The 14,718-nt window shown below is 40.3% G+C and overlaps 1 protein-coding gene across 1 annotated transcript in view; it reads right to left on the reverse strand.

Annotated features, from left to right (window-relative positions):
* Positions 1–14,718, reverse strand: part of ATP8A2 (ATPase phospholipid transporting 8A2) — a 277,870-nt gene that overhangs the window by 226,645 nt on the left and 36,507 nt on the right. Inside the window, exons 16-21 of the mRNA XM_058824803.1 lie at positions 10,062–10,167; positions 8,669–8,751; positions 7,047–7,096; positions 4,890–4,959; positions 3,133–3,217; positions 1,819–1,958 (exon numbers count right to left, since the gene is read on the reverse strand). Coding sequence (XP_058680786.1) covers positions 1,819–1,958; positions 3,133–3,217; positions 4,890–4,959; positions 7,047–7,096; positions 8,669–8,751; positions 10,062–10,167 — 534 coding nt within the window. The remainder of the gene's footprint in view (positions 1–1,818; positions 1,959–3,132; positions 3,218–4,889; positions 4,960–7,046; positions 7,097–8,668; positions 8,752–10,061; positions 10,168–14,718) is intronic.

Genomic DNA, 14,718 nt, shown 5'->3' on the forward strand with positions numbered 1-14,718 from the left:
GATTCAGTTGGCAAAGGTGGCAGCAGTGACTCATGCAAGTCACTAAGCCTCTCAATGACTCATCAGCTCTCTCAATGCTAGCAACATTTGAAGGTTACAAACATAATCCAAGTGCACAACTGCAGATGATCTTTTTTCCCCAAAATCACTTGTTAAGAAGTTACACATGACAGCACAGGGATCAGCATGGCTGAGCTACCTGAGCAGGGGAGCTACCACTGCACCTGCTGAAGCCCTCTGAGCCAGCATATGGCTTCAGAAGGAAGTCAGTTCAATTTTGTCTCCACACGTGCACCTCTACTGTGATCCAGCAATCTCAGCACTCAGACTGAAAAAGTAGTTCTCTTGGTCTCATTTGAGCCCTTAGATGAAAAAACACCAGTCTGCAGAAATACATTATATTTTGTGTTACAGCCAAATGCCAGTTTATCTCTAAGGCCTGCTTCTTGGCATGACCAACAAACATTAACACTAAGGCATACAGTGGATAGCTCCTAACTCCAATTCTACAAGCCACTCATGGGTTCCTCCTTTTTTCTTAAACAAGATCCTAAATTGTAAAAAAAGCAGAAAGTAGATGACCAAAAATGACCTAAAGCTTGAAAACACATTTTGAAGTACAGCAAAAGCCATGTTCATTTTTCACCTTGGTGAAAACAGACGAGTGTGAGAGCAGGGTGAAAGAAGCAGAAAGCTAAAAGGAGCTACCCAAACCTACAGAACCAAGGATGAGATAACCACACTGTGACTGACACACAATAAACACAAAAGACCATTTGAGGCATCACTTGGACAACAAAGACACAGTCTTCAGCTCTTACTGAAAGAGTTCCTGGAGCTTTTTTCTTACCCCCTGAAAGTTAGCTCCTATCCTAGTCCCAACCTCCTTGTGGATGCCCTATCCCTGGAAGCATTCAAGGCCAGGTTGGATGGAGCTCTAGAAACCTGGCCTAGTGAAAGGTGTCCACAGCCACAGCAGGGGGATTGGAAGTCAATGATTTTTATGGTTCCCTCCAAACCAGGCCATTCTATAATTCTACAATTTGCCCCAACTAACTTAAAAAAATAACAGTGCTCCAGAACCTAAGCAGTATTTCAATATTAATTTTAAAAAATATTGAAGTTCGAAATATGTTTTAAAGAAACCACTATATAAAATTAAATACCTGGGGCAAGAGGGAAGAGCATGACCCTGTGCAGGTGAGGAACGCAACTACCAGCACTTCTGAAAGCAGCAAGACCAACAAGGCTCAGAGAAACACTGGCCCCTAGCGTTGGCATTTTAACATTTAGTTCACTGTAGGATTAGCATTTCAAATGGGTTCTCCAATACCTACTTTCCCCTTCTAAAATTAGGAGTTCTGCAATTTGCATGGAATGCAGGTTTTCATCCTTTTTTTAGTTCACACCCCTATAAGGTTTTGGTGAGCCCTACATTGTGCCTGCAACAGCCTTCAAAAACCTTGAATTTGACTGCTGCATGAAAAGGAAAACGTCTCTTTGTACCCTAGTACATGGGAACTTGGTGCAACACAACAGTCTACATATATCACCTTCATCAAGTTACCACAACCTTACACAAAACAGGAAGATGTAAAAAGTGTGAGAAAAGGGATTTAAAGTAGAATTTTTTTTATCTGTAAATTTATCTCAGATTTATAGATTAAAACTGTGGACTGAACATGTTACCATCTACTTACCTTTCCAGTTTCTCATCTATGAAATTAACAGTTTATTTCATTGTATAAAGCCCAAATTCCACTGGAAAACACACATGTAAGGTAATCTGCATCTGATCATCAAGAAAGTAAGTTTTACCTTTTCAATGATCTCATAGCACTCCTCCAGCTTCTGAGTTCTGTCTTTCAGAACCGTACTGGATTCATTGTAGACATTCAACCACTCTCTGTAAGACGTCTCTGAGAGATCAGCATAAGCAATGCACAATGTCCTCAGACCTGCCAAACAGAAGACAGCCATTACCCACAGTAAAATTACATTGAATATCATCAAATCATTCACATGTAATGAATGCTCAATTCTAACCCTCATGTTGGAACAACAAAAGCTTCTAACACACATTGTTAAAAAATCTCCCTCTACATTTTTAAGCACTTGGATTTCCACAAATGTAAACCACAAATCTGCTTCATTCTGGCTACTAATGGTGGTGCAGATCAAGAGAGCATTGGACAAAAACTTTTTGCTAAGTACAAAAGCAACCTTGCCCTTCATGTATTTTTAAATCCTATTAAAGAACAGGCTACATGCTGTGATTGGTGATATTACTTAGTCAAACATCCTCCACAGTTTGTGCTTCCTTTTAGCAAGAAGACTGTGTTCTCCTTCAGTGTACCAATGTAACTCACACAAATAATGGGAGTTACACATGCACAATATAGTGAAGAGGGTCCATGAAGTATGAAAACCAATTTATTAGACCACTGGCAAAAATTAACATAGAGAAGTAACAATTTTTTTTCTGTCACAAATCAATCAAAAAGGAGTGTGTGCCCTAAAATACAAAAAGTTCCAGTACTGGGAATTTTTGGGAGTCTGCAAAAACATGGTTTTTTAAAAAGCTGACTGGTATTTTCAGATTTTGGGAGAAATACACTGGTTCATGGTTTTACTATAACTCAGGTATCCTATGCTATCACAGAAGAGGGAACAAAGCCAGCTTCCCAGTGAGCAGAGGTATTACACCAGTCAAAGGCCTTACAGAACATTTCAAATCATCTTTGATGTCTCAGTCTACCAGGCTTCCCAGCACATTGAGGTTATCACTTTGCTTCATAAAAAGATGCTGGTATCCAACTTCTACCCTGGTAAAAACACCTCCAACTCCAATATAATTGAGTTATTCCGGGCAATACAGCTCATGCCCTTTCCCTTCATCATGGACACACATAACACTGTCTTTTCCTTCCAAATTCCACTTCCCTACTGAAATCATACAGAAGTTGGACAAAAACCTCCTTACAGCTGAAGTCAACCTACAGTTGTTAATTTGCTGATAACACACCCCATCTTTATCTTCACAATCATCTTAGTTGACACCACAGAGCTTAGACAATGCAGAAGATGCTGCAAACAATTTCATGAATTCTCATGGCATGCTGTTTCTCTTACCTTCCGTTGCGAAGTATTCAAGATGGCACAGTGTTTGTTCCATATACTGGGAATCTTTTGAAAGCCTCTCAAAAATTACATTATCCTAGTAAAACCAAATTCATGACAACAGAGTAAGTCTACATATGAAGTTGCCATTTGTGTATTTACAAGCTCAAGAGAAGCAACCTGAACAGACTTGCTAATATCAAAAACAAAATTTACAATATATTTAGGGTTTAGAGACCGATTTGAGGCATCTGGATTGTGCCCAGTGGCAGAGATACTGCATCCACTACAAATAGTGGGGAGAGAAGCCCACTCTGCCCTCCTCCCTTCTTTCCATAAAGAGGTTCCCATTACTGGGCAGTACAGGACACTTCTCTATAAATTACCAAGCCAATATACTGACTTTCACAAAGACAACACAAATATCTGATCTTATTCAGTGTATATATAACAGTCCTGTGCAGTAGACTTTGCTGCAATCCTTTCCAGAAAAGATTCCTTTTGATGTTTGAAAAAAAGGCAGAAACACTGATCATGTTCTTCCACAACATTCTCTCAGAAACAACCTTCTTCCTGCAGCAGCTTGCTTTATCAGTAAATTTAAGGACAATTGAAAAGGCCCCATTAACAGCTGAAATCAAAATATAGCATCACCTACATATCTAGAGTCTCTGGATTTTATTTGTAACTACCAGAACAAGTTTATAAACACATGTAATACAGAAACCCTACTCAGACATCTGCTCTTAAGCTAAGTAAGCAGACCTACATCTAGAGCTGATTAGAGACAGGCATACAAACCTAATTGTCATGGAAGCAACAAGCAGAGGATGACTACCAGAATGTGGAAGAGTTAATGCAGAATACTCAGTTAACTTACAGTAACGTGAGTGGCAGATGCAGCACATTAGTACATCTAGGTCTGCTCATATGGAAAACAGCAAGAATTTGTACCACAAACTCTCCTGTTCTCCATCCCTTTCAGTGCCACGCTCCAAAGAATGGTGTGAACTCGGGCATGGCATGAACAAGCAAGTTTCAAGTCTGTGTGGTCCCATCAGGCATAGCACTGTGAACTACCACACAATGGCAGTAGGCTTCATTCACTTCCACCACACCAGAATGAAGCCAGCACATCTTTATCAAATCAGGGGAGGTAAATGGAAGCAACAGAGCAGTGAACACTAACCTATATGTCATGACAAATTCAAGCAAACAGGATCCTCACAGAGGTCAGAGTTTTTTCCCTGTTGCAAAAAGCCAGCTCCATAGTTTTCCACTGAAATTAGAACCACTCTCTTGCTGTGGACAATGCTAGTTTTGGAGCCTTTGTACTGTGCTAAGTTATTGCTCTTGTCAGTGAAGACAGAAGCACAACATGGTGCAAGTCATGATGACAAATACCAGCAGGTGCAGAGATGCAAGAAAGCCAGATCAAGAGCCAACCACTTGAGAACAAATTTTAGTGTTATAAATTCAGACAACAGCATTTACTCCAGCTCCTGAACTTCTGCTGCACAGCTGGGTGAAGCCCTGGCTTTGCAGTAAGGGGACTGCTCCCATGAGTTTCAGGATTTCAAATGGGCAGTAGAAAGCCTAGCAGTCTTCCAGCCTGCAAAAGGAGTCAGAGCAGGAATGACAGCTCTCTTAAATCACTTGGCCCTAAACAGAAAGCCAACAGGTATTATGAGACATGAAATGTCAGCATCAGCCACAGCTGTTGAAACAATAACTGGCAGTGTTCTCCATTAGGCAGCATAATTACTTACAGCCCCTTTGCAGTAGAGACGTAGCTGTCCTGCCGGAGTTCGAACAATCACTGACATTCTCTTCCTGTTGCTATTGAAATAAAAATATTTGCTTTCATTAGTTAAAGTGGTAAAGACTAATTTCTATTCTAGCCAGCAGATTTTCTCAGATGTGTTTCGTGCATCTGAGATTAAATGGGATATAGCAGCAGTAACTTAAGATCCCACAACCCTTGACCACAAGGAGATATATTAAATTGCGTATTTCCAGCTTCAGCCTTATGTGTCCCATTGGCAAGCACTCCAGACTTATACCCATATGTGAGCAAGATTTTGAGAAAGAGCAAGATAGTATTGAAATTATCTTGAAAGAAGGGGATTCACATTTTTTCTCATTATTCTGTGGCAGTTTTTCCTTATTTTCAAGGAAAATTGCTTTGGGGACTCTAGAAATTGAATCATTAAGGCTGATTACATCTTGAGTACAGGCATAACAGAAATTGAAACAACCAACCACTTACAAGAGCAGTTAAATAACTTAGTAACTTAAAAGATAGTAAAAACATAATAGAAAACAATCATTATATAGATCAGTTCTTGGCATCTACTAATTCTTTATATTGGTCTAATCAGACACACAATTGGAACTAAGCAGAAGGAAGTCAGGCCCCCTGCACAAGGACAGGACAGTCAAGTTTGGCATAGGTCTTAAAAAAAATGCAGACAGTAGAATAGTGTACACCAACATTTAACAAAGGAAGGCAGGCAAGGATAGTTTTTTTAAAGAAATTCTGATGGTTTATTTATGAATCTCTCCTTCAAAAGAGGCACTGAAAAAAATCCACAACTTCAAAGAGGCAAATGCAAACAAATCAACTCTCATCAAGGGAGCCCTAAGAATGTGTGATTTCATACAAATCTTTTCCTCAGCAAAAGGACCAACCTGGAAGAATCCCCCTTACTCATTCAGTTTTTGCAAATGTGTACAGAGTGTAGAGCCATCTCCCTTTTCCTCTTGAGGTTGCTTTGAGAAATGCAGTCACTTTCAGAGCTCAAGAACCATGTGTACTAAAGTAAGCTCTTGGCACATATCATCAGACAAAACAAATATTTTCTGAGGCTTTCTGAAGGGGGGTTTGGAGGACAGCAGTTACCTGTGCTCAGAATTTCTGCAACATCCTAATGACACTGGGAAACTTTTGTGTGCTTTTCAAAAACTAATTACACAACTCCCTCAGTGGTTAGGAGGGAATGTGCTACACAGAGGAGAACTGAGACAGCTTTTTTTCTGCTGCATGCAAGCTGCAGCTACATTCCTGTCTAAAGACACCAGGGTGCTGGTTAACTTGGCACAAACCCTCAGAGTCTTCCAATGCCTTTTCAGATACTTCCCACAAGTAGCTTAAATAGCTACATTCTGACTGGAAAGAGGGAAGTACTCAGGAATAATTTTCAAAGTCAGGACACAAGAAAAGCCCCCTATCCAAACCATCCCTACCATTATTTTACATAGTCCTTTAGAGCACAACCAGCCAACTCAAAGACAGCATAGAACAAGAGTTCAAGATTTTAATTCACAGCAAGAGAAAAAACAACAGCAACAGAAAAAATATTATACTGACTAGCACCATCCAAACTGACATAACTTTATCAACTGACAAACAGAATGCACCTTGCTACTTCCAGTCACTTGGGGGACTCAACAAAGCTTCTTGCTACCCAAGCAATGCCCATCCTAATGAGTCTGACAAATTAGGAGTGCTTGCAATGTTTATATTTTCACAGCTGGCATGGTTCTTAAGAAGAGGCACTTCCAGGTGCAGTTTCCATCTACTCAAAAAGTAATTTGCAGAAGCACTATAAAAGTGCCATCTCAAAGTATGTTCTTGAAGTAGACATGGGACAAATCAGGATTTCTATGAGTCACAGTAAGATGCTTCCAGGCCAGGAACTTCTCAATAAATGAACAGAGCTGCAATGGCAGGAAAAAGTTTAATGATACGGTGCCAACAGCCACTCATTCATAGTACATCAGAAATAAGATGAAGAGGGTGGACAAAAAATTAAGGAAGTTCTGCTTTTCTGCTGTATCAGCTGTAACATTTTATTCTAAATAGCATTTTTCATAATAAGAGTTTTCTTATTACCCTAAATTTCACATATTAGAGGAAAACTTACCTGGAAAACTCCAGCACATTAAGAATTTCAAAGGTTTTCTCTTTCCCCAGCTACAAAAGAAAACAAAAGAAAGAGTGTACTATTCTAAGTACAATCTACAATATATTCTTACACGTGCAAACACCCGAGCTGAGCTCAGGTGCCTCTGTCACGCAGTGTAAATAAATGTGGCAATGGCTCCCTCCACTGGTTAAAGGTTGCAGAGCCCTATTTATTGAACTTAATTGAACATCCTGTATTGTGGCATCCTTCATTCACTACTGCTACACCATTACAAGGAGTTAATTTCCTTTTTGATTAGGCATGCTCTGAAAGCTAAGCTGCATATTTAGTTCTCAACAGCCATCCATTAAGAGACATATGACAGGCTGTATTATTTTAACTTTTCCAAGTTAAAATAAGCATGCCCTCCAGGTTTAGTATTACAATAACTTTTGACTGACCTCCATTAGTATTTCTTTTATTTTAATCCACAAAAATATGAGTTAGATTTTTCGCAGCCAAAAACAGATTAGCTGAGGAGAAATTGCTGTTATCACCAGCAACTCTCTGCTGGGGCTGAGCAGGAGCAGTATTTTAAAACATGGGTCATCCCTATTGTATAGTGCACAGATGGAGCAGTAGGAGTCAGAGTCATAGAACTCTGGTGGCATTTGTAGCATGCAGTTAAATAAAGTGCAGCAGTAAAATCTAATTGCAGTATAGACTTGTCCAAGGCACATATCAACTCAGCAACATCCCCAAGATTAAAAAGCAGCTCCAAACCACTTTCTACATGCTGCCACTAATGCAGGCAATCAGGAGAGACAGGAATCTCTGAGAATGACAGCTTTTATTGCTGGCTATAGATTAACAATGGCCTCAGATTGACATTATGAGTATACAACTAGGCCAGACAGGCCTGGCTGTTCCTGCAGAGGAAAGAATCATTTAGGTGGCTCTAGATGACACTATTCATCCTTCAACTAAGGAGCAGTTTGAGAATTTATAAAAAGTTTGTGACAAGTCCTAGAAGATATTTTTCAAGTCCTTAGCTTGGCAGTGTACCAAGAAATTTGAAAGGGAACATACCTGAGGGGAAGGACAAAAAAGATGCATTATTATTAATAATCACCCTACTAGCTGCATCTGTGTAAATCTGGAGCCACTTTAGCTTAGACTGCAACTTGAGTGTGAATGTGGTCCCATGAGGCTGCCCATGTGCCAACTACAGATCCCCGTGTACACAGCTACATTTTCTATTGCAGATCTTACTCAGAAGAAAAAAATGAAACATTTAGAAGAACAGCATTAAACATAACAGTCAGAAAACGTCCCAGACACATTAATTTCCTTCTAATGTAAGCATTCCCATCTGTGCTTCCTGGACAAAGGAAATATTTTTCAGGCACAGCTGCTGTCATTTCCCATGTAAGGCTGCAACTTCCTATCACCCATGCCACATAGAGGAGCAATGGACTTTGCATTTTCAAATAGATTAAGACAATTTTTCTCAGTATACATAAGCCCTTGGCATGTAGGATCCTAAAGGCCCTCAAAAAGGGCCTTCACAGGGACCAGAGAGGACACCTGTATGCTCTGCAAGAGCTTGGCAGCCTGTGCCAAGCACATCCATCACTTACCGCATCGATGATAACAGAGTGGGGAGTCCGTCCTGTGAAGACATAACCGAGCTTTTTTGCTCCTTTCACTAACGCTCCTTCATCTGCCAAAACAAAACAAGAAAAGCTTCAACTTAACCTGGTATATTAAAGAGGCCTCCAAAACCCGTATTTCAATATGGCAGATTGCCAAAACAGAATCCCTTTTCCTATGTACTCTCATCCATAGGGATGTTAAGAGTAGTTCTGCACAGCCCTCCACAAAAAAATTCAACACTTGAGTCCTACAAAGGCCATACAATATCAACTACACAAACCTAGTACTTAATCTGTGTAAGACATCCTGTAACTACTGAAGCATTGAGCTCTATTCTTGTGGAGGTGTCATACTTTTCCACACAAAATAGGTGAAATAGCTGTTCTGAAAGCAAGATCAAAGCTCTGTTATTTTCAATTCCTACAGTATGTGTTTGATCCATTTTCTGCTGGGAAGGCACTAAGTTCAGGTACTATAGAAATACAGCACTGTTTTCCAGAGATTCAACTGAGCAGTGTTATTAAGAGCTCAAATAACAGAGCTGCAATCAGAGCCAACACCTGTGCCTCCTGTAGATAATTACAGAGCCTCCTTAAGGAGTAAGCATCATTAAGCACAACCATTATATAGGTGGATTTAGTGCCTAATTCAAGCAATCCTCATGTCTCTACAGCTCCCTTAGTCTCCTCACGTTGAACAGAACTTCCTTATATGAGCTCTTTATCCTACTTTTCAGACACCCTATTAAGACATAAATAAGAAATGAGGTTGCTTCATCAACTACAGCAATTCTGAAAGATCTTCACTAACAGAGATAAATTCAAGGGAGAGCAACATACCCCAATCTGGCCCCACCTAGCTCTGTCTGCGCTAACTGAAAGGAATAAAAATATGGTTGAAGGGCAGGCCTGAGTAATGCCAAGACTCTGAAAGTTTTGGTTGTATTGTGTCATGTATCAGCACTTGATAGCTTCCTATCTTACTCTAAGCAGATAGTAGATCAAAAAAGACAGTTTGTAGTCAGGCCAAAAAAGTAACTGCTCATGCAGAAACAAATCATTTCTTCCTACACACTCACATCTTTTACCTTCAGCCCTGCAGAAAGAATACACAGTCTCATGAGCATGGAAGGGACCCTAAGCTCAACCTATCTCTAAAGAAACATCATGGACTCTGTGGTTTTGTAGGAAGCATTCAAAACCAGTGTGTACTGATTACAGAAGATGCCAGATCTATTGCTAGCACCATGTGGGACATTCTGCTTTCAGAATCAATGACCTTTAAAATGACCTAGAGTTTTATGGACCTTCCTTCCATCTACTTTCACTCCTTCAACTCATTCCCCCCTCCCTCCCAAAAAAGAAAGCAACAACCAACCTGGAGAGGAGGCCTGGTAGATTATTGTATTTCCTTGTCTCTCAGGAACAACAGTATGACACACGGCCAGCAGTGTGAGGAACTCCTGTATGTGCACGGCAGTGGGCTAGACAGGACACCAGGAGAGTGAGGTTTAGCACTGCACACAGACTGAGGAACCTGCTCACTAAACTGAGTTATCTCTTAGGTACCACAGACAAAAAAAACCCAAAACATATCATGTTCTCTGTTTATAGCAGTTGTTTTGACCTCAGAAGACCAAGACAGCACAGGTCAGGGCCAGCATTGATGCACTAGAGAGCTATTGATAAAGACCTCATTCAAGTTGCAGAGAGCCAAGAAGGCTGAGCATTCCCTCACCCCCCACCCATAAAAGCATTACTTCTTTAGCACCCCAAGCTTCATATAGGGAAAGCCACCTGTCACAAGATGATTATAATCTAGCAACAGGAAATATTACTACTGGCAGCTTCCAACAGATTGACAGCAACCACACCAGAATTAAACTTGCTGCAACTGCACCCTTAGTGATGAACATCCAGAGCTAAGAGCAGCTGAACAGCCAGTAGAAGGCAAAGTCACATGTCCTCCCAAAGGAATACAGCAGCTAGCCAAGCATAAAATTAACCTATGGTCCCTACACATTCAGCATCAAGAGAACATGCAACATAAAGCACTGTTTCAAAGTGCTTAAACAGACACCAGGTCTGCAACTCAGCAAAGTTAGCACTTAAATCACAGGCCTCTGATCAGCCAACTGTGGCAACTGCAACCTTTAATGATGTGAAATTAAGTCCCTCATCCCATTCTTCCCTCCTTTCCATCCCTGCCTCTGGCACAGGATTTATAGTCTCACAGCAGTCAGGAAGAGCACAGCGGCCATTTGCTCAGTGACTCAGACATGAACTTAGTAGTTCTACCTTTGCAGAATGCCCTACTTGATTTTGCAAACTCACAAAGAATTTTTGCATATAAAAAAATCATCTAGGTTCCACATCTTTCATTAGCACAGCATATGCATTGGCAATATGAAGGTTTAATTAGTAGAAAGTAAACTACTATAAAAGCCACAAAACCATGGCAGCTGGCAAACACTATGGCAATGTGTGTAAACAAAGTAAGCATATCAGAAAGTAATGTAATAAAAACACTGAAAATCCAAGCTCTATACTCTTAGCCCTATATTCAAAGTACTTCATGTACTTTGCCATGAATATTTTCAAAGTAACTGTTTCACACAGGACCTTTACCTTCGCAGATTGAAACTTCCAACTTGTATGGTCACATACCACTGAATAAACAAGAGCTGTTGCTTTCAACATGCTGGGGTGCAGAGGCTGTGCTCAGGAAAACAAACATATTTACACACTACTATCTGAAAAAGTCCACAGCAAATTACAGTCAAGAGGTAATTGCTGTTCCATCATTTGCAGTCAAAGTAATGAAAGTTTTATCTCTGTGTCAAAAGGCACAGCCTGCCAGATTCTCATTTCAGCATCTGTTGCTGCAGACCTTTGATGTCTGTCTTACACTTTTATCACCTAGCCCCTTAACAAGCTTTCATAGTATGCATTCTATCAGCTGGAAACAACCTGTCTTCAGTAGTGACATGGATTTTAATCCTTCCTAAGTATGTATTTATGTTTTCAAGCCAACAACATAATTTGCTGCTGTCTTGGTATTTGCACAGCCCACAATGTATTACAGGGCAATCTTCCAATTCTGTTTCAACAGATCACCAGAGGCCCAGCTTATCACAACAGCTCCTCCACACAGCTGTCATTTGTTTCCTTTCTGTATTGTTCCAGCACTGACAATATTTGTTGCACAGACATGAATCAGGGTAGAGCATTCAAATACCTGCTTTGGACCTGTGAACAGAAAATCTGTTAATGGCTTCTGTGGCAACACATCCCTTTCAAGATGCTGAGCTGAATCCCAGCACAGGACAGCAGTCCCACAGCTTAACCAATTCTGCTTTATTACTTATTTTCTTCTATCAAGTCTTTGACAGTATTCTTACTGATGATCTCTGAGAGACATTTCTTGCCTGTTCATGTGTTAAGGTCAGCCTTATTTCTTCCTCCCTCCCTTTTTAGCTCTCTATCTGTAGTTGGAACAAAATTTGCATATTTTAATCTCTTATTCATCAGTCCACAGGTAGTTCTCATTTTAAATGCCTTCTTCCCTCATTTTTCTTCTAGTGTGCCAACAACTCTGGGTGAAAGCCACTGCTTCTTCCCTTTTTGTCTCACTCAAAAATCCATTAAGAAACTAGTCTACAAACATCTGTACAAGAAATACACTCCACTGGATGAATTATTTTGTTTGCTGTCCCTACCAGCTGAGAACCACATACACATTGCAGTGTTCTACTTCTGGAAGCAGATTCTGGATTCCCATCTACAAAGCACTATCCTCAAGGAAAGCAAAGCTCAGCTATCTAGTAGGCACAGCACTATCCATTATCAAGCAAACCACCGGGCAGAAAGCAAGTTTTCATCCTTTCATGGTTCCTATATTTAGAAGAACAAAACACTGACACAAGCCTCAGTCTTCTGGGGAACTGCCCTGTGCAGAGCTTCCTATCTGCACATGTTACATTTATCTTGACTCTTCACTCTGAAGACACTATTTTTCTCAACTGTTCACAGTCTCAAAATCACAAGGAATTTGCATGTGAAGTTAAAGATACCCTTCATTTTTCCTTTAGGTGTAGCAGTATCAGATTAGTGCCCTCATTCAAAGTACTTCCAGGTGAGCAAGACTGACAGTTTTTTGAGCAAATGATGTAGAAATGGCCAGTTGGATGCTAAAGCACAGTCTAACAATCTGAACTTACTACTTTGCATCTAAGTGGCACATTCTGCGAAGGAAAACTGAAAATGCTTATGCATTCAATTACCACTGAACATTACATGGTAATTCTCAACATTTTAAAAATATATGAACTTCCTACCATTTAGTTCACTCAAGTATCTGGAGAACAGTGTGAGGATCCAGCCATGCTGAGCACCCCCAGAACAGTGAAGTGGCAGGACTGGAGGAGACCAAGATACTTCAGGCACAGACTGAGAGAAGACATTAACCAGCTTTTGAATAATCAAGAGAATGAAATTCAAGTGTATCTTGCCCAAAACCAATGAGATATGACCTATAATTAAAGACACTGCCTTGTACTTGAACAAAAGTACTGAAGTCCCACGCACAATAAGAACAAAAGCAGATTAGAGAAAAATATATCTCACCAAGCTCTAACAATTTAATTGTGAGCTATAAAATGATGTGTTTGGACAGTTTTCCAGCAATCTGAACTAAAGCCTCCCATAGGCTTTCATCACCTGAATATGTTTTTTCCCCCTACTGTATTTCAAATCTCAGTTTTTCATCCCAGTTAGCCCTCATATGTTTTTCTGGTTCTGCTTTCCTATGGAATTAAGAATCAGCTGATGATAGCTGTCATTTTGACAAAGCTAGATGGGATAATAGCCTCAGTTCCCACACACCACAAGAATAAATAGATGTGTTGGTGAGGTCTAAACAAACACTTTCAGTGTGGTAAAGGCTCAATGTGAGCACAACAGCTGTCTGCTCTGCCTGGCCAGCTGCTGAAGTACTCATCACATGTACTCACTGAGCCAATTCAGGCATCTGTAGCTACACCATGTTTGCTGCTTCTTGGCCAAGACATAAATTGGGGGCCACAGAAGAAAGTTCATATGCAAATTAAAATTCACAGATGAAGTTCAGAGAGAATCCTGGGAGATACAGGAGTCTAGGATGAGAATCAAGTCTGTTAGTTCCTTCTTGACCTCCTTCCCTGCTCTCCTATCACTAGTGTAAAACATAACCCCACATGAAACAGGCTTGCATCTCTGTGCTGAGCTCATTCACAGGACATATGCAACTAGCAAGCACCAAGATGAACACCATCTAGCATATTCACCAAACATTCCTTCCAGTCTTAGCAAAGACTCTTATTAGACTAAGAGCTGAAGCCATTTTCTCTATAGAAACAAGACAGCATCATACACTTGGTACAGCTGTACAGTTCATCCAACAGAAGCCAATAAAAAGCACAGGCAGACAGAGCTTGGTACTTTCTCCCACATCTTGGCAAAGCAGCCAAAAGAAACCTCCACAGGTTTTCAAGACAAGTTATTTTTCCCTGGAACAATTCCTACACGGCAATAATTCTTTAACTGCTCAAAAGTGGACTATCAGTCAGCCCTTACACACCAGAGGCCCAGAAGAGCTATAAAATTTAGAGGTGATGCAGGATGCTAGAAATCTTCCTAGCAGATGGAAGACAGTCTCATGAGTACAAGTGCATAATTTTTTATTTTCAACCTGGAAAGAAAATAACTTGGCACTGTGACAGTTCTAAACTAACACTTGTGACTGAATTGAAAAAAAAAAGATTAAAATCTTCAAGAGGAGAGCAATGAACACTTAATGAGAGCGTGTAAGAGATCACACTTACACCTTCAGCTGCAGAAGGGCAAATGTTCAGAGGGAATTGCCCGAGGACAGCACCATCTAACTTCACTAGGTAGCTTATGCTAGAACACTTCAGTTTTTCACCACAGTTCACTAAACGAGTAGAAATTGACAGACACCTGCAAATAGCATCTGCAGCTATCTATCAGCTGTAAAA

The sequence above is a fragment of the Ammospiza caudacuta genome, chromosome 2, assembly GCF_027887145.1.
Source record: "Ammospiza caudacuta isolate bAmmCau1 chromosome 2, bAmmCau1.pri, whole genome shotgun sequence".
Taxonomy (NCBI): Eukaryota; Metazoa; Chordata; class Aves; order Passeriformes; family Passerellidae; genus Ammospiza; species Ammospiza caudacuta.